This window comes from Perognathus longimembris, chromosome 1, assembly GCF_023159225.1.
Source record: "Perognathus longimembris pacificus isolate PPM17 chromosome 1, ASM2315922v1, whole genome shotgun sequence".
Lineage (NCBI taxonomy): Eukaryota > Metazoa > Chordata > Mammalia > Rodentia > Heteromyidae > Perognathus > Perognathus longimembris.
This window is the reverse complement of record NC_063161.1, coordinates 94,730,770-94,756,278: the sequence shown is the minus strand read 5'-3', so window position 1 is coordinate 94,756,278 and position 25,509 is coordinate 94,730,770. Positions and strand designations below refer to the sequence as shown.

Genomic DNA, 25,509 nt, shown 5'->3' with positions numbered 1-25,509 from the left:
GGTGTTGTGGTGCATCTCTGAATCTAAGCTATCAGGAAGACAGTTGAGATATGGCTCAATCAAGTTGGATATATCAGTAAATACAGCTATGTAGGCAAGATAGGAGGAGCATGGTCCAAGACTGTCCTTAGGCAAAAATATAAGATCCTTTCCAAGAAATGATTTTTTAAAAAGGCTGGCAGTCTGGCTAAGGTGGTAGAGTTCCTTCCTAGTACATAAGATTTTCTGAGGAAAAACACCAGGACTGTAAAACAAATAAGCAAAATAAAACTAACAATAAAAACAAACCAATAAAACAGCTAGAAACACACACACACACGAAAATAAACTTAGGTTCTCTTTCATATTATGTGCCTAAAGTACAAGGTACAAATTTACTTAATGGAAGGATGATTCACAACCTTTGAGCTGTCAATGTGTTTATCAAAGAGTACAACAAAGCGCTTTCACAACTCAAAGCCAGCTCATCAATCTCTGCATGTTTCAAAGCCCTCAGAGTCCACAAGATAAATGACTTACTTCTCCTAAATGTAAACTCATTATATATTATATCTCTAGAAAACATCTGCCATCAACTTTAGTTTAATCTCATCTAATATTTAACCAAAATATATAATCTACTAAACAATATAATGGTATATATTATATATACTGATATGTGTGTGTGTTATTCATATATTTCAAACTTTTGTTTTCATAGGTACTTGGTTCCAGGTACTTTTTAATATTGTGTAATGTTAAATATTTGGTTAATAATTATATAGATATATTCACATTATATATATATACATTATGTGTTTATAATTTATGCATACATAGGTATAAAGTGTACTCAATTTGTATATTTGCATATACCAAATTAGTAATTTAACTAACCAAAAATATAGGTTGAAGAGCACATAGAAGGTGGGGCTGAATGGCTCATATGTAGAAAACATGAAAAGGCAAACCATAGGCTCTCACCTCTCAGAAAATAGAATTTAAGCACTTGCTTATTAATTTAATTTGTAGTAAGAATACTTAAAATCTGTCCTGCACAATGTTCAAGAATATGACATATTGTTGTTCATTATAGTCATTATATTTTATAGTATGTATACTGAACATATTCCTCTTGTCTAATGCAACTATGTGTCATTTAATCAATATCTTTACCTCACTTCTCCCACAAACACCCTGATATCCACCATTCCATTCTCTGCTTCTGGGAGGCAGGCTTGATTATATGCTATACATAATTGAGATCAGTTAGTATGTGTTTTCCTGTGCCTAGTTAATTTCAGGTGAAATAGTGCCCTTTGTGTTTATTTGGGTTATCACATATGTAAGAGGACTCCTATCCTATCAGTTCATTCAAGTTCTGATGGACAACCAGAGAGTGTTAAGCATCTTGCTCAGGATTTGGCTAGAAATTCTTGTCAGACCAAAAGGATTTCTTATTGTATTTGGCATTAATCATAAATAAACCTTTATCAATAAAATCAATTAGGATTAGTGTTTATTAAGAAAGACAGTAACAACCTGAGAATTTTTCAGAGAGATGGAGAGGAAGAGAGAGAGAGAGAAAAAAAATATGGCAACAAAAGAGAGAAAACATAGTAACTATGAAGCCATTTACCTCCTCCTTGGCAATGCGCATCTCATCTGTAACATTAGAGAAAACGGTGGGCTGGACAAAATAGCCTTTATTCCCCCAGCGTCCTCCTCCACATTCCAGTTTGGCTCCTTCTTTCTTTCCACTCTCAATAAGGTCAAGAATTTTATTATGTTGTTCCTTATCCACCTATTTGGAAAAATTATCATATGTAATAAAGTTCAACTTAAATGGCTGGGCCTTGAAAATGTAGGATATTTGTTAATCATTCTAATGTATCCCCACAGAATTCAGAAAAGTTCAGATGCATTATTGGGTGCATATACTTCTTATGAATTATTAGGAAAAGAAAAAAAACATGGAGGATATTTATATTTAGTATGTAAGGTCACAGAAGGGACACATATTGGCACTAGGAACATATAAATCATACAATGGAAATTAACTTACTTTGAAATAAAGGTTTAGTAATTATCTTTCACACTTGACTGAAAAAGAGAGGTGGATTACAGTTTGTTTCAAACATAGCATTTTGGATGTAGGTGCTTTTGGAATTCAGGACTTTGGAGCTTCAAGGTTCAGACACTTTCACTTGGATCTGGCTACTCCTGAAGCATCCGTTCCCCCTAGAAAATGCTCTTAGATGACACATCCTGACATGCCATGGATTGGGCAAGTTTCTTCAGTGTAGGTCAGTAGGCTTGATGCCAGTTTCTAGCCAGACCTGATTATTAGGCTTCATTAAGTAGATCATATGAATTTCAGACAAGTGTTATAGAAATTAGTTGTTTTAATTTACATTTTTAGCAGATGAGTAGATGTAGAGTAGATGGATACACCCTGGAGATATTTTGGTCTTTTGTTTCTCAAAGTTCCAAAATGCCTACTTATCCTACTTAGTCAGAGCAACCTGTCATAAAACAATATTCACTTCCAGAGATTAAAATCTTACATTAATCAGTTAGATCAATGAATTGCTTATTTTACAACTGTAGAAACCAGGATTTTAAAATATGATCCTAGTTCTTTCTCTTAGAAGTGATTTATTTCAGCTCAGTTTTAGAAACTGTGGTTTAATTGTATATTATCCCTTGGAAGAAAATATTGGCCAGTCAATATTTGGTGTGAAGGATCATAGATTTTTCTCTTCTTTTTGTATGTAAGTATTTATGTATTATAAATGTATGTGTTTTTATATGTCTGTAAGAGAAAGGACTTTATATTCATTTAAATATACAGGATTTTAGAGAGAGAGATAATTATTACAGAAAACAATCAAATTCTTTTTGAGAAAGTGACACTAATTCATAGTGGAATTAAGGTTCTTTGACATTCATTTGTTTTCTTTTTAATTAAAAACTAATTTTAAAACATTTTCTTTATATTCATTACAATTCCACTTATCTGAATGTGAAGAAATACACATTAGCAATTAGAATTCCAAGATGCTGATACCTATTAAGAATGTAATGACATAATTCTCAGGTGGATTTTCTTATAAAAGTCTTAATCAAGTGCAGGACTAAATCGCAACCTATCTTTTGTGTTCATGTGCCTGTGCCACGGACTGATCTCCACGCCTCCAGCTCTTACTGGGCGTTCTTTTATTTTTGGTCATCTTTGTTTTCTTTTTTCAAATTTTTATTATCAAACTGATGTACAGAGACGTTACAGTTTCATACTTTAGGCATTGAATACATTACTTGTACTGTTTGTTACCTTGTCCCTCTATCCCCCCACCCGCCTCTCCCTTTCCTTTTCCCCCCATGAGGTGTTCAGTTCACTTACACCAAACAGTTTTGCAAGTATTGCTTTTGTAGTTGTTTGTCTTTTTTTACCCTGTGTCTCTCAATTTTGGTATTCCATTTCAATTTCCTAGTTCTAATACATGATTTCCAATATACTCAGATAAGATTACAGAGATAGTGTGGGTACAACCTCGGGAAGATGATACTAGAACATTGTCAATAATAGTAGCTACAGATATACATGGGACGTTGAAAGTAGTTACAACTATGATATAACAATCATTTCCATAACATGGAGTTCATTTCACTTAGCATCATCTTATGTGATCATAAGGGTATAGCTATTGGGCTCTTGTGATCCTCTGCTGTGACTTGCCTATACCTGTACTAATTATACCCAATAAGGGAGACCATAGAGTCCATGTTTCTTTGGGTCTGGCTCACTTCACTTAGTACAATTTTTTCCAAGTCCTTCCATTTCCTTACAAATGGGACAATGTCATTCTTTCTAATAGAGGCATAAAATACCATAGTGTATATGTACCATATTTTCCTGATCCATTCGTCTATTGAGGGGCATCTGGGTTGGTTCCAGATTCTAACTATGATAAATTGCGCTGAGATGAACATAGTTGTGCTAGTGGCTTTACTGTGTTTTGTTTGTGTTCTTTTGGATAGATACCCAAAAGTGGGGCTGCTGGGTCATAGGGGAGTTCTATATTTAGCCTTCTGAGGAATCTCCATACTGCTTGCCAGAGTGGTTGAACCAGTTTACATTCCCACCAACAATGGAGTAGGCTTCCCTTTTGACCACATCCCCTCCAACAGTTGTTATTGTTAGTTTTCTTGATATATGACATTCTTACTGGGGTGAGGTGAAATCTCAATGTTGTTTCGACTTGCATTTCTTTTATGGCCAGTGATGTAGAGCACTTTTTCATATGTCTCTTGGCCATTCTCATTTCCTCATCAGACAAGTCTTTCTAAGTCTTTAGCCCACTTGATGAGGGGGCTATTGGTTCTTTGCGGTTTTGTTTCGGAGGAAGTTAATTTTTTAGTTGTGCATGTATTTTAGATATGAGGCTTTTGTCCGTTGAACGACCGGTAAAGATCTCCCAGTCTGTGGGCTTTCTGTTTATCTTGCGAGCTATGCTCTTTGCCATGCAGAAGCTCTGCAGTTTGACATTCATTTGAAAAGTTACCAAACGTAATCAAAATTGGAAAGTAAAATTGATTTTTTTGTTTTTGTCCCTTGAAATGCTATTCCTCCTGTTAGTTTTCTGTACTCACCTGAGGGCCTTGACTTATTCCTGGAGTCAGAGGATTGCCAAGAACATATTTCTTAGCCCGCTCAACACTCCTTCGCACAAACTCATCATAAATGGATTCTTCCACAAAAAGCCTGGAAGCAGCTACACAGCACTGGCCCTGGTGGTAGAACACCCCCTGGTGGGCCATTTCAATGGCATTGTCCACTATAATAAAAACATTCACAGTCATGAGGAAATACTTTTTAAGGAATATGTTTCTCACAGGCAACACAGTACTATAGAAAAGTGACGAATGATATTGTCAAACATGGGCTTTATACAGTCCATCTCTTATAAATAAGATAAAAATTAATTGTTGTGATCCTGTATTTACTATGAAGACAATAGGAAAGGAAATATTAGAACCAGAAAAAAGGCAGTTATTATTAGACTTCTAATATGGCCATAACCAAGAATGTGAATTTTTATCCTAAGATCAAACGCTATTACAAATGTATTTAATAAATGATTTTTATAACTATCTTTTTTTCTATCTCATGAATTTATTTTTTTTTCAAATTTTTATTATCAAACTGATGTATAGAGAGGTTACAGTTTCATACTATAACTATCTTTTGATAGGTAATGAAGATGTTCATGTTCCACTACTATGAAGATACTCCATACTCTTATAACATACAAGTAAACTAAGCATACATGCAATATTTTTGTATAATGTAAATATTGTTTTTGAGCCTTTGGTTTAGCTAGCTCAACTATCTATCATTTCAAATAATTTCATACTTTTCTTAAATACTTCGGTGAATAGCAAAAGTAATATTTCTGAAAAAGCAACAACAAAGCCCACTAATACTTACAATCAGTCTTTCCAACTTATTGTAGGGAAAAAATTTTCAAAACCAGTGTAAAATAACATATATTATGTTTTGTATACCTGTATATTCTTCTTGCTTTGCCTTACATGGCAAACTGGGTCTAGGCATCTTAATTGGGAAGGGGTGTGTGTGTGTGTGTGTGTGTGTGTGTGTGTGTGTGTGTGTTGGTCAATGTCATCTTGATCAATTAGGAACTTCTTGATTCTAATTCTTCTAAATGCTGCAGAGTCAATTCAACATTAAAGCAACTAAGTGGCACTGGAAGTATTTTACTGACAGGTTTGGTGAATTAGAAATTTTGTTACATTTACAGACTGATTAACATGGTAGTATAGTATAGCACATCGTCTTTAATTAATACCTCAATAGTATCACAGGCAGATTCCACAAAACACTTCAAATCTTCTGTTTTAGCCTCATACAAATTATGCAGAGAGATACTTGATCATCCATTTTGACTACTAAGTTCCTATTTAGGAAGCAGTTAGGGAAATTCTATGTTGTAGTATAACAACAATGAAGCTACAATTATATATGTGGGATTGCATAATCATTGTAGACTTTACATGTGTAAACTCAATATGGAGATACAAAAAAAAAAGTTTGTGAATACTTTTCCTTTACCTTTGACCATCTCATTTAATGCCCACATGACCAGGATGAATGGATCAAGAATAAAGTGTAAAATAATTGTCTCCCAGTTGGTCTCAACCCAACATATCTGATGCTCCTTACCTACTTAAAAAATGCCAATGAGGACTTAGAATTATTAAAAATGCAACACTGATTTTATGTAATGTTCATATTATGATATCACAACTTATTCTAAACCAGGAAAGAATTATATCTGTATTTATTTATGTGTAAGAACTTCAAGATGACACAGACTATGGTTACTTTCTTACATTTCAAAGCAAGCCTCTTTGTAACACTCAAATTCACCCTATAGTTTGATCAGATTTCAGAGAAGGAAGAAAGATGGAAAGTGAACAAAGGGGCAGCTACTCACAGTCAGCATCAGCAAACACAATGCATGGGCTCTTTCCCCCCAGCTCCAGGGAGACCCTCTTCAGATTGCTTTTCCCAGCAGCTTCTTTGATTAGTTTTCCAACCTGAAATGGATCATTGCCAAGGAGAACCTTTAGTCTACCCTCATGCAAAGAGGTTCATATAATATTTTATTGTCTGTGCCATCCTTAAATGTATTAAGAAGAAGCATTGAGGAGCATTTTTGAAGATTTAGCACCTTCAGGTATAAAAGGTTCCCTGTTCCAAGTTTACAGACATGAGAAGACAAATCCAAAACATGCTCACAGGCAAGAGAGTGGATGTAGTACATGATAGTTGATCTATGTATATGGATGTACAGGAGTTAAAACTGAATCTGTAGATTGACTAGACATGTCATGACATGTTTACAACTCATCTGTTTTACATTTCTTTCTTCTACTAATGTTAAGAACACTCCTTTAAAAAAAAATCATATTCCCTTTCCAACCTGACTGACTCTATGTCCTGCCCATATCCTGGCTTTCCCTGGAATTCTTTGTTGGCAGGACTCTTCTTCTCATGGTCTCTGAAAGAACCACATAAAGACTCCTTCAGAGTCTGCCTTGAATGGTAATATACGTACATACATACATACATACATACATATACATACATACATATATACACGCACACATAGTTATATCACATGTATGTATATATAACATATATTTGTGTCATAGATAGATAGATACCCCTCTAACTGGCCATCCTTTCTTCAACACACATAGCTTTGTTCGGTGGAATAGAAGAAAATTTGGATTTATGCTCTGTTATTAATGAATGAACTGAACTCCTGCAATTTTGATTTCCTCTTTTATGCTAGCTATTCCTTTACAAATAAAGATATTGCTTTTTTGTTTCTGCATTACTTTTCATTAATAATATTTTCTTCTGTTTCTGTTTTTCTGTCTCTAAAACATGACGTGTTTCAATAATTACCTCTTCTTTATTGTATTTATTGGCAATCCACTTACATGATTTTTGCCTTTCCTTTCTTTTTTTTTTTTAGGGACAAGCATTTTATTTTCCTTCTGTTATTCTCAGTGTTTACTCCTAAATATACACTTTGGATTTTTAGTAAAATGTTTTTATTCCAACTAAATAAAACAATGCCATTTATATTTTGTATAGCTATTCAACTAACCATTGCTGTACACTAGAGAATGGATCATTAATCTGGTAGTATTTTAGTTTTATTTAAATATGTCATGGGATTAAATTAAATATCTAAAAATAAGTTTTAAAAATAATTGAAAAGTAGATTTTCACTGGGAACAATCTGTTTGAAATTTCCATTTACTTTCAAAACTTATATTTTCCCTTATTGTTGTTTTCCTTCCTCCACACATTCTCTCCCTGTCTCCCTCCCTCCATATCTCCCTATGTTCCTCTCCCCATTTATTCCCTCTTTCATTCTTCTTTATTTCTCTATTTGATGGTGTCTTTCTCTGTAGCCGTGGTAAGCCTAAAATGTGATTCTTCTTCTTCCTCCTGAGTATTGGCATTATAGGAGTGGACCAACATACTCAGCCTCCGCCAGGTCTTTCTGATGACCATTTCTATTAGAAATGATGAAGAAGTTTCCATTCAAACACAAAATATTTTGCCTTTCCCCCTTTGGGAGTTTCCCAATTTCTTTCTGTCCCCTCTTTTCTCTACTTGTCCTAGTTAGAATTAGGTTTACCAGAAGAACTCTACTGAAGCAAATACCTTTTGCCTTAGTAAATGAAGATTAGACTAGTTTTTTGTAAAAGCTACAGATGTCTAAAGAGCTAACACAAAAGCTGGTCAGAAATATGAGTCAAGAAGAAGGTTACATTTTACAAATGAAAGGTTGCCTTGAATTTTACCACAAGGCTAGCTAGGAGCAGAACAAGGAAACATTAAATTTTTTTTATTATGATATCATTCTTTTGCTTGGCAAAATGTTTTATCTTTTTATTTTTTCCCTCCATGTCTGTGTTGAAGACAAAGGTAAGAATTATGAGAGTGCAGATGAACAGTGTGTTCCAGGACACTGGCCTTGCCTTGGGGAGCACAAGTACAAGTGCTATCGGAAATGTTTTAACCTGACTCTATCTTATGTTATGTGGTCATGGTTTTATTTTAAACCAACCCAGAGATACCTTGAAATGATTAACTTAGTAGAATGTGTCTCACTGATAAAACGATCATGAGTAATGTTGATTTACAAGTTTTCCCCTTGGAAAACATTTGCCAAGTTCCCTATTGTAAGCTAAGCAACAGACTTGAAGCTGAAAAAGAACTAAAAACAGGTTTTTAGGAGCCTTCAAGTGGGTATGAGGGGAAGATGCAGAATTTGATGCGTAGCGTCTAAAATCAGTGTTGTTGGCACTTAATTCTTCAGTATTTAATCAGAAGTTGTTTGTCGGGAGCTAACAGCGAAATTCACCCTGACTTCTGACTTACTCTCAAAGGCATGCAAGGTCATGGCTTAGGGTGCCAACAACAGAGTTTGTCCTAACCTCTGGCTATGTTGTTATCTCAAGGACATGCAAGGACAAGGTTTACTTGAAGGACAGTACTAATCCCAAGATGTTTTATTATGTCAACAAGAGTCTGTTATGTAAACCACTCAACCATATCTTGTTTTACTGTCTGTTGTTATTTACCAATTTCAGGGCCTTTCTGTTTTCTTAAACCTTAGTTAATCCTATGCTATTTCCTGGTTGTCAAACTGTATATAAGCTGGAATATAAGAATAAACATCGCTGCAGTCTTGAGTCTCAATCTCGAGATGCAGACCTCCCGTACCCCATCTTTGCCTCTTGTCTTTTTTCTCTTGTCTTGTATTTTTCCTTTTCCTTAATCCTCGCCACCCTCAGTCAGGATTCCCATTCACTGCCGGCTGGCTCGGCAGGGTTGTTGTATTGCTTTCTGAAGAAAACAATGAGGAAGGCAACCTTTGAGAAGACTCAGGCAAGGGGTACAGGTAAGTAGGAGTTGGCATGTATGTTCACAACTATTTATCATAGACAATAGGAACACAAAAGAAAAGACTCTAAATTTAAGAGGCTCTTAGATGAACAAATGTTCTCTAGTGAGGCTCAGAGTTGATTCCAGAGAAATAGGCAGTGATTATTGCTACTGGAGCAGGCAGAAAATATCCCCTGGTACAGACAAATGGAGAAGGAAGTGTGGGATTTAGACCCCAAGCGAGGATGCAGAACCTATGCATTCCTTTCTTTACCTACTCTGCTAGTTTTCAAATGGAACCTCTCCATTCCTACAGCTATCACTACATCATACACACTCTTTTTTTTTAATTCATAGGAAATTCTGAATTCGGTGTTTGTTCCTTCTTATAACAAATAAGGATTTGCAGAACTTGATCTTTTTTCTACTCTATGTCTAAGAAAAACAAAGAAAAAGTACACATCTACTTACCTATATTTCATGGAAGATCATGAGTAATAAAATTTAATCTTATTCAAACTTCTAAGCATTATTAATACATTAGAACCAGTCATACATAATAATCAAATTGCTCAGCAATTAAACTGTTCTTTTTCACCCTCCTCTCTCTGTCTTTTCCTCCACTTTCTGTTCTTCTTGCAGTGTCCATGGTTGTTGTCTTATTTTTAACTTTATATCTATCCATACAGGAAGCAGAGAGAAAGATAGGCAAGGCTATTGGTAACATCAAGAAAAGTTGGGTTTCTGGTTCCCTTCAGGATAAGCAGAGAAGAACCCCAAATAAGGAAACTATGTTGAGGCTCTCCTGTTTAATTTTCATAACCTACACAACAGGGTTGCATTCCTTCATACAAATTACTGTGGTCTAATTTATATTTTCTGTCATAAACTTTATCAATCTCATGACACAGCCTCAGTGGTGTATTTCCTGAAGAGAAAGTAAGAAACCCACTCAAACAGTTTACTTTAGTGCTTCTGGCTTTGTAAGTATTTCATTTCATTCAAACTAGTGCTGGTTAAGCAATGTAAACATATCTGAAAGCTAGAAACAAGAACAAATCATTAAAAAGTTTTGTTTGAAGGAAGTGTCTGCTTAAAAATAATTACATACGGGCTGGGGATATAGCCTAGTGGCAAGAGTGCCTGCCTCGGATACACGAGGCCCTAGGTTCGATTCCCCAGCACCACATATACAGAAAACGGCCAGAAGCGGCGCTGTGGCTCAAGTGGCAGAGTGCTAGCCTTGAGCGGGAAGAAGCCAGGGACAGTGCTCAGGCCCTGAGTCCAAGGCCCAGGACTGGCAAAAAAAAAAAAAAAAAAAAAAAAAAAAAAATTACATAGAACATCCTGGTGATGGTTGAAAATATTGGCTGATTAAAGTAATATACCTCTGTTGATCCAGTGAAAGCCACTTTGTCAATGTCCATGTGAGAAGAGATGGCTGCTCCTGCAGTCGGCCCATAACCAGGGACAATGTTTACCACACCAGGAGGAAAACCAGCCTATGAGATAAAAAGCAAAGTAGTCAAAACAAAACTCAGATTTTAATTTTTAAAAGAGTAGAGGGTCGAGGTAACCCCCTTAATTCTAACTTTCTGACTTTCTCTACCAATAGAAATTCACAGATATGCCTTTATCTTCATTTCCTCTTCATATCTTATTTTTGTAGCTCACATAAAAATAACTTCAAAGGCTGCATTCTTGAAGCACACTTTCTCCCAAGGATAACTCTGTCGACGATTTTATCTTTATTTGAAAGATAGTGTCTGAATTTCATAATAGCAGCTTAAAAACATACTATAAGGAACGAGGTATAACTCAGAGTGTTTTAGTAGTAAGTACCAGGGTTTGGATTCAATTCCCATTGCTCCCTCAACTCAAATAAAATAACAAATAAAAGTTATTATTAAAATACTTAATAGGAAAGAAAGACAGTGCACTTATCTTTTTCTGCAAAAATAAAAGCTAAAGGGTGCCCACATTTTTAGCTTGCAGCTGTCATTGCTCTGTGCTTAACAGCTGTGTGTGAGTGAGTCCTCATGCACATTATGTAATCAGTAAACTATTAGACAAGCACGCTTGTTCATTTAGGATGAAGGTTCACTGACATCCAACTCAGGCTAACATTTCAGGTTATTTATGTCTATATCCCTGATTTTGCCATCTATTTTGCTTATTTTTTGACATAAAAATAAAGAGTTCCTACACAGTTTCTAAATTTTATGTTTCTAGTGATGACACAATTTTGATTTTTGGTAAGATATGAAGAAATCAAAAGACAATGAATTGCTTTCAAGGCAAACTATGTCCATTCAATTAAGATAAGTGATGAAAATCAGTTTCATGAGTTCCTTGTCACTTTAAACAAGCAGGGAAATATAAACAGTGATAGGAAAGGGGCTATAAATTATTCAATCATTGTGATACATGTGCTTACAATGGGGCTGAGAATTACAAACCAACACACTAGGAAAGTGACCTTCAACCTTCATATTGGCCAAAAATTTCTTTAAGTGTAAACAAATTCATAGAGGTCATCAGGCCCTCCATGTCAGTTACAAACCAGCTTAACATAATATTTGAAAGAATAGTGTGTTCATTTTATTGTAAGTTTATGTTTATGATAGCTAAATAAAAGAACTGGTCACAAGGTAATTGATACTAGGCCTTTGAGTCTAGCCTCCTGTCATACATTTGGGCAGCTTTCATTGGGCTGGTTGCCAGAAATTCCAGCCAGAGGCCCTGCTACATGCATCTCTCCATGCACTACACAGGACCCATTTATAAAAAGGACAGTTTACTGTAGTACTCAGTGAGATCCTCCTATTATTGGTTGTGTGTGTCCATGAAGAAAACTTACCTCTTTTATTAAAGATGCCATGTAAAGAGCAGTGAGGGGTGTTTGCTCAGCTGGCTTGAGAACCACAGTGTTTCCACAGCTCAGGGCAGGCCCTATCTTCCATATGAACATAACCAGCGGGAAATTCCACTAGGAAGCAATATTTGACAATGGAGTGCATTATTCAAAGCCACATGTGCTGATGCAACTTCTAACATTAGATGTATTACATGTAAATGTTAAATGATAAGTTCCTTGTTTTGTGTAATAATTTATTTTATTCCAGAATATGGCTAAAATGAGTAGTAAATGATAATTAGTTCTTTTTTTTTTTTTTTGGCCAGTCCTGGGCCTTGGACTCAGGGCCTGAGCACTGTCCCTGGCTTCTTCCCGCTCAAGGCTAGCACTCTGCCACTTGAGCCACAACGCCGCTTCTGGCCGTTTTCTGTATATGTGGTGCTGGGGAATCGAACCTAGGGCCTCATGTATCCAAGGCAGGCACTCTTGCCACTAGGCTATATCCCCAGCCCTAATTAGTTCTTTTTAAATCAGATAGAAGTGGAGGAGAACCCCCAAATATACTCAAATACTGTCATCATATTTTCCTACAAGGAAAATTTACTGCATATGGTTTTACATATAATTATCTTGTAAACTATGTACATTCAAAATATGAACTTTTTCCTGTCATTTAGGTGACTTATAGCAGTGCTTATCTAAGACAGTGCATGTGCGTGTGTGTGTGTGTGTGTGTGTGTGTGTGTGTGTGTGTGTGTGTGTTTTACTGGCAATTAAAACCAGGGCCTTTTCAATTTGAAATATGTGCTTTTCCTCTGAACAATACTCACAACATATAATTTTGGAGACAGAAATATCTAGGATCTAGAGACTGAGTGATGAGCTCAGCAAAATCATCAACAGATACATGAACTAAGAGGAGTGACTTGATCTGTGTGCAAAATTTCATTATGTATGACTACCAATAATGTCTTGAGAATTATTGAAGAAAAAGGGATGGCTCAATCTTCAACACTTTGCTAAGCTTTTGAATTAATAAGCAATTTCATTAAAATGTCAATATAGTTATACTTCAATCTCATTGGAATTTTGAAACTGTAGAATGCTTCATTATGTCTCTATTTAAGTTTATTCAATATATAAATCAAGTTTAGATAATCTCCTTATCCTTAGGCTTATAGGAAATCATGATTTCATGTAAATACTATTTTCTTATAGAGGAGACTGCAGTATCTCAAGCCTGTTTACTAAAGATATAGTCTATAGAGTACGCCATATCTGGGATTCTTTCTTCTATTTTAATTAAAAATCCATTTCAGGATTTTAAATTTCTGGTTGCTGATGCAGTCCATGGTAAGGAGTCTTAAAGCAGAATAGAATAGTAGGCCAGAGGTCACCCCACTGACGTTGCGCCCTGCAATTGAGGAGCCTGTGTGAACACTGTGGGGTGGCCTTGTAAAGCTGGGCCCTTAATAAGGACTACATATACCAGTTTTAAAAAGTGAACTATCGTGTACAAAGTAAGTCATGCTAGGACATTTTTCTAGCTTCCCTAAGGTTAGTTACAACAAGAGCAGATCCAACAAGTCCTGCTTGTTGAACGTATATGAATTCATTCAACTTTGAGAGAGATTTATCACCAAATCAAAAAGCACAAGAGACTTATCCCCACCCCAACCCCCACTAAAAATCATCCGGGAAAATAACTTACAGGAATGATTTGGCCACAAACTCCAATAGGTTCAAGTCTTGTATAAGTGAAAAGGTTTCCATCTGGAAAATAAATAAGCATAACTCAATTCTATAGGTGAATACATTTGACATTCATGGAAAGGTTGTTTGAAAGTTGATGTCAAGGGAATATGTAAACAGTAACTTAAAAGGGAAGAAGGAAAAGAAATAAATAAGGGAAGAAAGAAAAAAGAAAGGAAGGAAGGAAGGAAGGGAGGGAGGAAGGGAGAGAGGAAAGAAAAAAAAAGAAAGAAACAGAAACTGAGAAAGAATTTTTACAAACTAAAAATCTGATACCTGTCTTCCCCAAAGAGTACTCTGTAATGGTAGAAACCACAATGCAGAAAAAGTGAAAATAAAGATACAGGGCAATAACATAATTTGAAGCATAATGTAATCATTTATCCTTATTTTTAAAGTTTATAGAAAAGGAGGATATAGGATGTGAGTTATCTCTAGCTAAGAGGAAGAACCGTATTCAAATGTATTTGCACGAGCTCAAAGTTTTGCTTTACTATATAATCTCTCCCCAAAAGGGTAACATGATTTTAAAATAATAAAATAACTCCCTATCAGTAAGAAAATTATTTATGGACTTGTTCTAAAATGTTACCATTTTTTGTCCCTACAAAAAAAAAAGCAAACTCATAAAAATGCCCAAAGTGCAAGAAAGACATTTGTGTCCCTTTTAATGTGATTAATTCATGGGCATCCTGAGAGCTTTGTTCTCTTTGTTCAGGTCTGCTTTAGTTCTCATGGGAGCTTCCTGACTATCCTAACAAAAACTTTTCTTCTCAAGACCCACAGCTTTCAGTGGTTTCCCCATGATTTTGGAAGATAAAATGAGACACCTAATAAAATTAGCACACAAAAATAACTATAGTTTTTGGTACTCCCATTGTCTTATTCTTTTAACTTCCAAGCTGGTACTTCTAACCAACTGAATGTTCCAGTTAGGTTAAAAATGCACACCACGTCCAATTCTAGAGGTATAGAATTACATTTACACAACTTCAGTTCTATCCTTAGTATTTCCCAAGTACTTCCTCTTGTGAAATATTTCATGTCCAATCTGTAATGTACACATCGCACTAAATATTGCATGTGTACACCTTCATATACAGAGATTCTTGGGCTATACGCACAGACTCATCTTACTTTAAACTACTTGAAACAAATTGGGAGTTTGTTTAATTGGTCTAGTCTACCTGTACTGAGTCTTAACCGGCATAGTTGAATATAACGAACTTATAATGGAATATGAAAAGAAGAATAATTATATTAGAGCAAGGATGTAAAAGTCACTATGGAAATAGAATTTAAATAATTAATTTCAGAGGCCACTGTTGAAAAGTTTTGACCCTTTTAGGGCTAATTTACTTAAATTAAGAATATGAGCTATAAAGGATTTTCTTGCTAGGCATCAGTGGCTCTTGTCTGTAATTCTAGCTCCTGAGAAGGCTGAGGATTTCAATTAAAAGCCTATCCAGGCAGGGAAGTAGGTGAGACATTCATCAACAAAATAAAAGAGAAAAAAGCTGACAATAAATAAAAGAATGTTCTTAATTGAATGTTTTCTAAATTATCCATAGTACTGTCTTCTGCATGATTATGTCCAACTTTAAAAACATTTTTTCATCTTAATTTAACTTATACATTCAGAGATGAGTTGGCTTAAAAGGTAAAATAATTTAGATTTAACTAATATCTTTAAAGGAATTTAAACTACTCAGGTGTATAATAGTGTCTCCACAACATAAATACCTGGTGGTTTCCCCAATTTCCTTACCACTTGGTATGGTGGAGCCATGGATTTTGTCAGCCCAGCCAGCACAGTACCGTAATGTCTTGATACACCCCCCTAAATCCATCAGGTATGCATGAGAAAATACTTTTCCACCATTGATGGACTCCATTGTCTGAAAAACAAATCATTCCACAACTAAAATTTCACAGAAATAGGCAAGAATAAAAATATATGGTCAAGATGATGAATCATCATGTGCTAGAGAGTTTTGGAAATAAAAGGAATCTTAAATAATCTTGTCTAACTCTTCTTTCTAAAAGGGAGATCTAAAAAGTTAAATATTATGCTGCTTTTGGTCAAATAGAAAGATATGAGAGGTGTGGGTGGGTAGTAAGTGGTGTAGGTGCTAAAGCCTAGTATTTTCTATCAGCATCTTGATTAGCCCTAGCTCACACCTGATCTAGGTGTTTTGTGATGAATTAGTATTAGTCATTCTTCCTGATTGTTTATAATAATGTTTAACTTTCATATTATACCTGGATATAATAATCCACTCATACAAATTTAACACAGATAATTTTTTATCTATGCATTTTCAACCAAGTTTTAAAACAATGTACGATTCCCCCAATTATCCTTTCAAAAGTCAAGCTATATAGTCCAATATTTTTTGGTCTAGCAGTCACTTTACAATTACTTTCTTCTTGTTTTTCCTTAAGCTTTTTGGGGTACTGTGTTCTTTGGGGTGGTCACTGGCAGGAACTTACAAGTGATTAACTGCTAAAGCTATTCTGCTTCTGTACTAAACTGTAAACTATCCCCCAAATTTAAACAAACATGATTTTGTATATCTGTGCTATTTTTTCACAGGGAAGACTTATGCTAACAGAGGTAGTTAATACTGTACAGCTCATAAGTCAGATAAATAAGAGAAGCCAAAATTTATCAAAATCTTTTTTCCTTTTAGGACACGTTAGCCCAGGACAGTTTCATTGTAAATAGCTTCTAGTTTTATATTTGGCATAATTTGAATTATTCTGTATATCTGAGTAATAAATTATCCTTTAACTGTGATTACTAATTTCTTCGAGTAAAATGAGGTACTTTGTATTACTGCCACTTGAAAATTTTACAGGCAATTATTAATTTTTCTGAAATTGAATCTGTTAAACTGACTTTATTATAAGGCCTGGATGAAAAAGACAAGGAAGAAATGTCTTCTACAACCTGTGTTTTGTGCTGATTTGTAAATTGATAAAATTTGATGAACACAACCAATAGTCATTGAAACATAATTGTTCCAAGTAATAGGATTTCCTGCCTTTATTCTTTACCAATTCATCTGTGAAAAAGACAAAAAGAACTTTTTGTGAACATTGTGTGCAGGCACACTTTAGGAATAAAAAGTAGCCCTTTGTTAAATATTTTGCCGAGTTAGGCTAACTGATGTAAAACTCATGCTAGAGGGATGTTTGGGCTACTGTTAACAAAGCTTATGAGATTTTCTATAAAATACTTTTGAGTGTCAAGTATGTTGAAGAAACACAGTACATCAATTTAGGAGATCTTCATAGCACCTGATCTTGTCAAAGCCTGTAGTGTTTATCAACATGACTATTCAAATGCTGAATTTTATTTTTTTCTTCAGTTTTTCTTTATCTTTTTCTTTTTTTTTCAAATTTTTATTATCAAACTGATGTACAGAGAGGTTACAATTTCATACATTAGGCATTGGATACATTATTTGTACTGTTTGTTACCTCGTCCCTCATACCCCTTCTCCCTCCTTCCCCTTTCCTTTCCCCCCATGATGTGTTCAGTTCACTTACACCAAACAGTTTTGCAAGTATTGTTTTTGTAGTTGTTTTTCTATTTTTTTACCCTGTGTTTCTCAATTTTGGTATTCCCTTTCAATTTCCTAGTTCTAATACCAGTATTGTATTGTAAAGGTGATGTACAGAGGGGTTACAATTACGTAAGTAAGGTCATGAATACATTTCTCCTTGAATATTGTTACCCTTGCCCTTGTTTTTCTATCACTTTCCCTTTTTCCTGACATTCCCCCATCATTGTAAAGTTTATTTCCAACATAAGTCTTGTATCACTATTGCACTGGTTCACTCTCTTAAAAAAATGTACTGTTTGAAGTTATTTCTTTCATACCCCCCTTTGGTTTATCCCCTGTTGTCACTGTTTTTGATTTTGGTACCCTATGTCTTGTATATATGTTGGTCTAATTTGGGGGAAGGAAGAGGAATCACAAAATGATGGGACAAAATGTGAACCAACAATGAATGTTTTTGAGAGGTTCCAGTTTGTATATTATTCAATACTCACTGCTAGCAGCAAACGATCTCTTTCAATCAAGTCAGCCAACTTGTAGAGTAGGCGTCCTCTCTCTGAAGCATCCAGAGTCCGCCATGGAGAACCAATCTGGAAAGCCTGTCTTGCGGCCTTTACTGCTTTGTCCACATCAGCCTGTATGTTACAAGGAATTCAATTCAATAGGCTCAGTAGACTGGATTTGTGCAATGTAATGGCAGCAACTCTGTAAAATAGACCAGGGCTTCTCATTCAATGCATCCCTCCCTTTAGAATGATTCCTGATGCATAAATAATTTTTAGAAAGATAAGCTCCACACCCTTTGATTTTCTGGAGTATAAGTGGTACTCTATCCTACCCCAGTATGATACTTTGCTACTCTTAACTATACATATGTTCAGTCACATAATTCTCAGTAATCTCATAAGAAAAATATGTTCCCCATTTTATAATTTGTGTGTGTGACACAGAGAGAGACAGAGACAGAGAGAAGGAGAGAGAGAGACAGAGAGACAGAGAGAGGGGGGTAAGGTAAAAAAGAGGTAAATAACCTAAAAGTTGTTCAACAGAGTTTTAAATGTAGGCCATCTATAGACCATTGCTGTTCTTCAACACCCTATTCTTTTGGTTAGAAGTGTTATGGCTTGGGGCTGGGAGTATGGCCTAGTGGCAAGAGAGCTTGCCTTGCATACATGAAGCTCTGGGTTCAATTCCCCAGCACCACATATATAGAAAACGGCCAGAGGTGGCCTTGTGGCTCAAGTGGCAGAGTACTAGCCTTGAGCCAAAGGAAGAAAGGGACAGTGCTCAGACCCTGAGTCTAAGGCCCAGGACTGGAAAAAAAAATATGGCTTAAGATCCCAAATAGCAAATATCTTCTGGAGACTCTATCAGCTACACATTTTTTGGAAGAGCTTACAGAAGAGTGAATTATAATTTTACTATCTAAGAGGATTAGACATATACTAATTCATTATATGAGGAGGGAAAAGTGATAAAGAAGTACAAGAGAGAATGGAGTGATCTATAGAAGGATCTGCCTGTGTTCAGCAATCATTTCCCAAATGGATGTAAAATGCTTTTCAGTTTCTAATTAGGTAAGGAGATTTTTCTTTCTTCTTTTCTTATACTAATATTATTCAGCTCGAAATTATATTGATTCAAGAAAAGTTCCAATAAAAATTAAGTCCCTGCTTCTATAAATGAGTTGGGCCTCCTTGTCTCATCCTCTTTCTTCTCTATTGTGCTTTTCTAAACCAGGCATAGACCTTTAGTTCCTCAGAACTTGCCTTGATTCTCTTCTCTGTTACAAATATCTGTTCAGAATCATCTCCTAAAGAATGTCCCTACTATAAATCTAACACTTTTTTTGTCAGTCCTGGGGCCTGAACTCAGGGCCTGAGCACTGTCCCTGGCTTCATTTTGCTCCAGGCTATGACTTGAGCCACAGTGCCACTTCTGGCTTTTTCCATATATGTGGTGCTGAGGAATCGAACCCAGGGCTTCATGTATGTTAGGCAAGCACTCGACCACTAGGCCATATTCCCAGCCCCCTAACACTTCTTTTATTACTACTTTATATCAGATTTCTTTCATCAAGTTAGTTGCAAATATCTTAAAGGCATACATCATTCCAGTCTTATATTTTTGTACATAGGACTGACCACTATCAATCATGATGGTAACAGACCAGTAAGTGTTAATTTTTGGCAGAGGGAATAATTTCCTTTGCTAATTATGGTGGGAAAAAGGATATTACCCTAATGTTTTGAAGTTGCTTACAATGAAACCTCTCTTTGGGGAGGCCCAAACTTCTAAACTATATCGTCGTCCTTAGGTTATACTCCACTGGGCAATCTCAGCCTTACAAGTCTGAAAACCAAAATGCAAATAAATAAACTTTTAAAAAATAATACAGATGCTCCTGGACTTGTAACAGAATTAAATCTCAACAAGCCAGTAACAAATAGAAAGTACATTGAAATGGTATGTAACACACCTGAGTCTCCAAACACCAGACATTAGCTGCTCTGTGCAGAGAGCACCAACATTTATGATACAGTTTTGAGGTCTCATTTAATTTACTGAATATAGTACACTGTGTGTTACCATATTGATTGTTTACAATGGTGATTATGTGGTTAAACACAGTTTCCCAGTAACACACAATGCAATATGACATATTGCCAGCCTAGGAAAAGATCAAAGTTTGAAACACAAAGTTGACATTTTTTTGAATGTGTATTGCTTTTACATCTGATTAAAGCTAAAATATTGTGAGTTGAAAGAGACATAGTAAATTAGGGACTATCCCTACTTATCACCAAAGTATTATGATGAACTGTTGCAAAAAGTACTTTCAGGAGTATATGCTGGTCTGATTTAGTGCTAATGTTTACTGCTATATGCAAAGATTCTTTCACTGTACTACATCATGCATTGGCTTATATCACTGTCAAACTTTGGCAGAACAAATGAGTACTTGCAATAAAATAGGTGTATTTATCACTTGCTTTCATGTCAAATATACAGTACATTTTGGGGTTATTCTATTAATTACACATATTTTTTAGTTGTTTTGGGCTACATGTTTTAGCCTCTTCCAAATTAAATTTAAGACAGTACTATTTGGGGGGGGCACTGACAAAGAATTTGATTGCCATCATGATATGTGGATGCCATGGTTTATAAAACACATACAGCTCTTTGTTTAAACAGATTGGTATGATACAGATTTCATTTGAATTCTTCTGCCATTGGCCTTAGCCAAATATGGGCATGTTGGTCTCCCAAAGGGATGTGGAGAAGCTGGCTCCGAGTCAAATAATCCTGCTATAGAAAAACACATCCATGGAGAATACTGCTACAAATAAAGTTTTTTTTTGTAGCTAAGTCGTTTGAATCTTTCCTTTTCTCACAGTTAATATTTAATCTTACAAGAGTAGAACTGAGGTAATAAGAGATTGTTTTGGAACAATGCAATGCAGATTTGAATTCTGATTGCTCTTTCTCTTCCATGCATTCAAACTTTTTATACCAATTCATTCTGTAACATTTAAGAGAATCTCCCACCATGTTCAATCAAATGGCAAAAAATACAGCTACACGTCATCATCCATTCCTCATCATCTAAGAGACATTTATTTCAGGATCCCCTTGTAGATAACCTAACCCGATGAATGCTCATATCTTTTATATGAATGAACACAATATTTACATATAACATACACATGCCCTTCCACATGTTTAAATCATGTCGATAGTTCTTAGATTACCTAATACTAGTCTAAGGTTAGGTAGATGTTATAGTATATAGCTTAGGAAATAAGAACACAATATTTACATGTAACATACACATGCCCTTCCACATTTTTAAATCATAACTATATTACTTAGATTACTTAATACTAGGCAAAGGTTAGGTAGATGCTATAATATATTGCTTAGGAAATAATGGAATTAACACATTCTACACACATTCATTATCAACACAACCGTAATAGGTCAAATTACTTAGTCTACCTTAGTAATAGGAGAACAGGTTAAAAATTAATTTTATTTTATTGTTAAGGTGATGTATGGAGTGGTTATAGTTACACAGTAAGGTAATGAGTACATTTCATATCAAACATTGCTACTCTCTCCTTTTTCTCCCACTTTCCTTCCCCCACCTGATTACCTCCTCCCCAAGTTGTAAAGTTCATTTCCAACACAGTATCTTGTAAATATTGCTGTTGCATTGGTTCACCCATTGTTCCTTGTCTCACCATTTTGTTGTTCCCCTTCTTTTCCCCAAATCATATAAACATAAAAACAAGATAATACTTTGATCCTTCCTTGTTTGGACCTCAGATACAGAACTTGTAGGTACATAGTGCTTATTTCCTTAACTTTAAAATTGACATGTTTCTTCACAGAGTTGTGTTAAAGACTAAATGAGATAATCCTTGACACATTAATTTTGATGAGGCATCAGGTCAAGCTCATTAGATGGTGTCCAAGGAAACAAACTGACATTAAAATCAATCAGTAATTATTCTAATTTTCATACTTTCTACCAGTATAGGGCCTTATTATTTTTCAGGACAGGAACAGTGAGAAAGAAGAGAGAATGAACTGAAAAGCTATTGATAAGGTGAGGTAAAACGGGCTCCAACTGTCTTGCTTGTACCAGGCTAATGTTCCTCATGTTTTTCTTTTTAATCTTATTACTTTTCCTTTCAATGTTTTCAACCACTCTCCTTTATTCACAATTCCAAAGCCAAACTACTTGTGCTTGGTCCAACATTTTTGTGATCCACCTCACCTGCTCAAAATATATGTTCACAGTCTTTCTGGTCTATTTTACCCACCATTGCACCTGAAAGCCTCCTTGCCACGCATGTCCTTTGAACTGAACCTATTTCCTACACAGACTCAGTTCAAGTATCACCACTTAGTTAAAACCTCATCTGACTAATCCATCTGGATGATAGCTACTAGTTAAGAACCTAATAAACTATATGTACTAAAATCAGTTTCTGATGGCTACAAGTTGCTTCTATAATTAATTACCATGGATCTTGTTTCATAGGTGAGTAGACCTTATGTATATGAAATATAACCACATCTACTTTTTTTTTTTTGCCTGTCCTAAGGCTTTGAACTCAGGGCCTGAGCACTCTCCCTGGCTTCTTTTCGCTCAAAGCTAGCACTCTACCACTTGAGCCACAGTACCACTTCTGTTGTTTTTTTTTTCCTGTATCTGTGGTGCTGAGGAATCGAACCAAGGACTTCATGTATATGAGGCAAGCACTCTACCACTAGGCCATATTCTAGCCCCCCACATCTAGTTTTGAATCTAATCCATATTGTAATAAATATTCACTATTATCTGTGTTATAATGTATATGTATTTTTCTATCCTAAAGTGTTCAGCTAATTAATTTATTAAATTTAATAATTAAACTAGTTTGATTATCTTATAAACCTATCATAATACACTGATGTATTATAAGTATACATCTTATTTATCTTTTGAACGTTGATCAAATGTCAACTGATTCCATTATATAACAAAACTTTTGTATTATTCATAACTACTAGGCACATAAAGGGTTTTGGTTTTGGTTAATTGAAAGGCTATCATTTTATTCAAAGACTGGCATTGCCAAGGAAGTAGTTTTTGAATTAACCATAAACAAATCTGATACACTGGCTACCATTCTAGCACTGTGTTCTATGACATTTGAAATATTTCTATTTTAAAATAAGGGTCCACAATCATAATCTGACAATGTGAAGATGGTTTGAATGGTTATGGTATGCAATGCTCCTTAGGCCGAGTTAAGGAGGGAGTGAACTCTTCAATCATTTCCAGATGGTGTGTTCCCAAGTTAAACTCATTCATAAAATGGGGATCATAGTTATCAGATCAGTTTTACTTTTACATCTGTCATAAACACTTTAACAGACATTTACTTTTATCTCTACCAAGTATTTGTTAGGTCATGCTGTAGTATTATAAAAAGCATTTTTAGGATTAGACAACATTGCCTAAAAAAGCTACTGAAGTGAAAAGAAAACAGTTCCCACCCACATTTGTACTTTGCTTTGTAACCTCCATTTGTTCTTACCCCTCCTCTATTCTTTATGATACTCTTGAAACATAGAATCTAGAGGCTTTTGTTAACTGTAGTCTAATAATAAATTAGCTATAAGCCTTTGGATCATTATCTAAAGAGTCAGTTTCAGCATATTAAGTTTACTGTGACTATGTAACATAATAGATTTGTACCTTTCAGTAAGGAATGTTAGTTTACTAGACATTTATTTCCTGTTGGCAAAGTTTTTGAACAGCACCCAATTTTAAAGACAAAGGATTTTTTGTTTGTAAATCCCTTACAATATACAAGTATAAGAATTTTAAATGATAATCAAACTATTACTTACCATGAACAGTTTGTACCATCAACAACTTTTGATCAGTTGTCTATATGACTTGACCAATATTATGACTTGACTTGCAGCTTTGCTGGGTGTTAATAAGAGTTCTCAATCTCTTCCATGGGCAAGAATAATTACCAATCAGAGAACAAATCACTGGCAGCCATTTCTAAGACTTCCAATGTGATAATTTATTTTCTTTTATTTTAGGAAGAAACTGTGCTAAGAAAAGTCTTCAGACTTGCCTGACAAAGGTTCAGCTGGAACCTAGGCATAATGATTTGTTCACACGATGAAACTCAACCCAGCAGCAAAGCAGCTGTTTATCTAGGAATCTAGGAAAAAATCTAATGGTTCAAGGCTTTGGAGCTAGAACATTAAGAATATTTTTTCTTTTAATTGTCAATAACAAATAAATCTGTAGTCTTCTATCTGTGTATCTATCTATCTATCTATTATCTATCTATCTATCTATCTATCTATCTATCTATCTATCTATCTATCTATCTGGCTATCTATGTATCTGCACTTTATACCTATGTATAGAAAGAATAGGCAGCCCTCAAAAGCTCATTCTGTTGACATCTAGTTCTTTCTTCTTTTATATTCATGCATCTACAACCTATTAATAGTCAACAAAGATAACAGAAACTTACATGGAAGAAAGAATGGATTGACTCTTCAATCAATGGAGTAGGGAGAACTGATAATTGCAAATTTTATCATTCATGACATACAAAAATACCAACTCAAATAGAAACTTGAATGAAAGACTTAAAGCTATGAGATTACTACTAGAACGATAGAGAGATGTATTATGATAGGGATATGGGCAATGATCTGTTTTTACAAGACTCCCACTTTGCAAAATAAGAAAACAAAATAAATGTGTGTTTTTGTCAAACTCAGAGCTTGCAGAGCAAGTAAGAGAAGAGAAAACTTGTAGAATACAAGAAAATTGCAGACTATTTATATAACAATGAATTACTATCCAGAATATATAGCAAATTTAACATCAACAAACAAAACTAAAACTAGCAAGTGTGTGTGTGTGTGTGTGTGTGTGTGTGTGTGTGTGTGTGTGTTGGGGTGGTATATTCCTGTGGCCCCAGCTACTTGGGAAATGGGTATAGGAAAATTATGGTCTATGGCTGGTCCTTACCAAAGCTTAAGATCCTGTCTGAAAAAAAAATCAAACAAACTGAATTTGTTTTGCTAATATATGAAAGTCCCTGAGTTCAATTCCCAGGATGGAAGCAATGATCTGAATATAATGTTTCTCAAAAGAAGTCCTATCAATGGTCAATTTGTATTAATTCTACTAAAATTCTATTCAATATCACTAGTAATCAGAGATGAATAAAAAGTGTATTTTCTTTAAAGTACCTTAACCATAAGCAAATGGCTATTATGAGACAGAGCTGGTGAGGATGTTGACAAAAAAGAAACCC

General features: G+C 35.1%; 1 protein-coding gene across 1 annotated transcript in view; it reads right to left on the bottom strand.

Moving 5' to 3' along the window:
- LOC125340653 (aldehyde dehydrogenase 1A1) overlaps positions 1–25,509 on the bottom strand; it is a 48,278-nt gene that overhangs the window by 8,099 nt on the left and 14,670 nt on the right. The window contains exons 3-10 of the mRNA XM_048332412.1: positions 18,148–18,288; positions 15,853–15,982; positions 14,044–14,105; positions 12,336–12,464; positions 10,864–10,977; positions 6,498–6,600; positions 4,633–4,817; positions 1,619–1,783 (exon numbers count right to left, since the gene is read on the bottom strand). Coding sequence (XP_048188369.1) covers positions 1,619–1,783; positions 4,633–4,817; positions 6,498–6,600; positions 10,864–10,977; positions 12,336–12,464; positions 14,044–14,105; positions 15,853–15,982; positions 18,148–18,288 — 1,029 coding nt within the window. The remainder of the gene's footprint in view (positions 1–1,618; positions 1,784–4,632; positions 4,818–6,497; positions 6,601–10,863; positions 10,978–12,335; positions 12,465–14,043; positions 14,106–15,852; positions 15,983–18,147; positions 18,289–25,509) is intronic.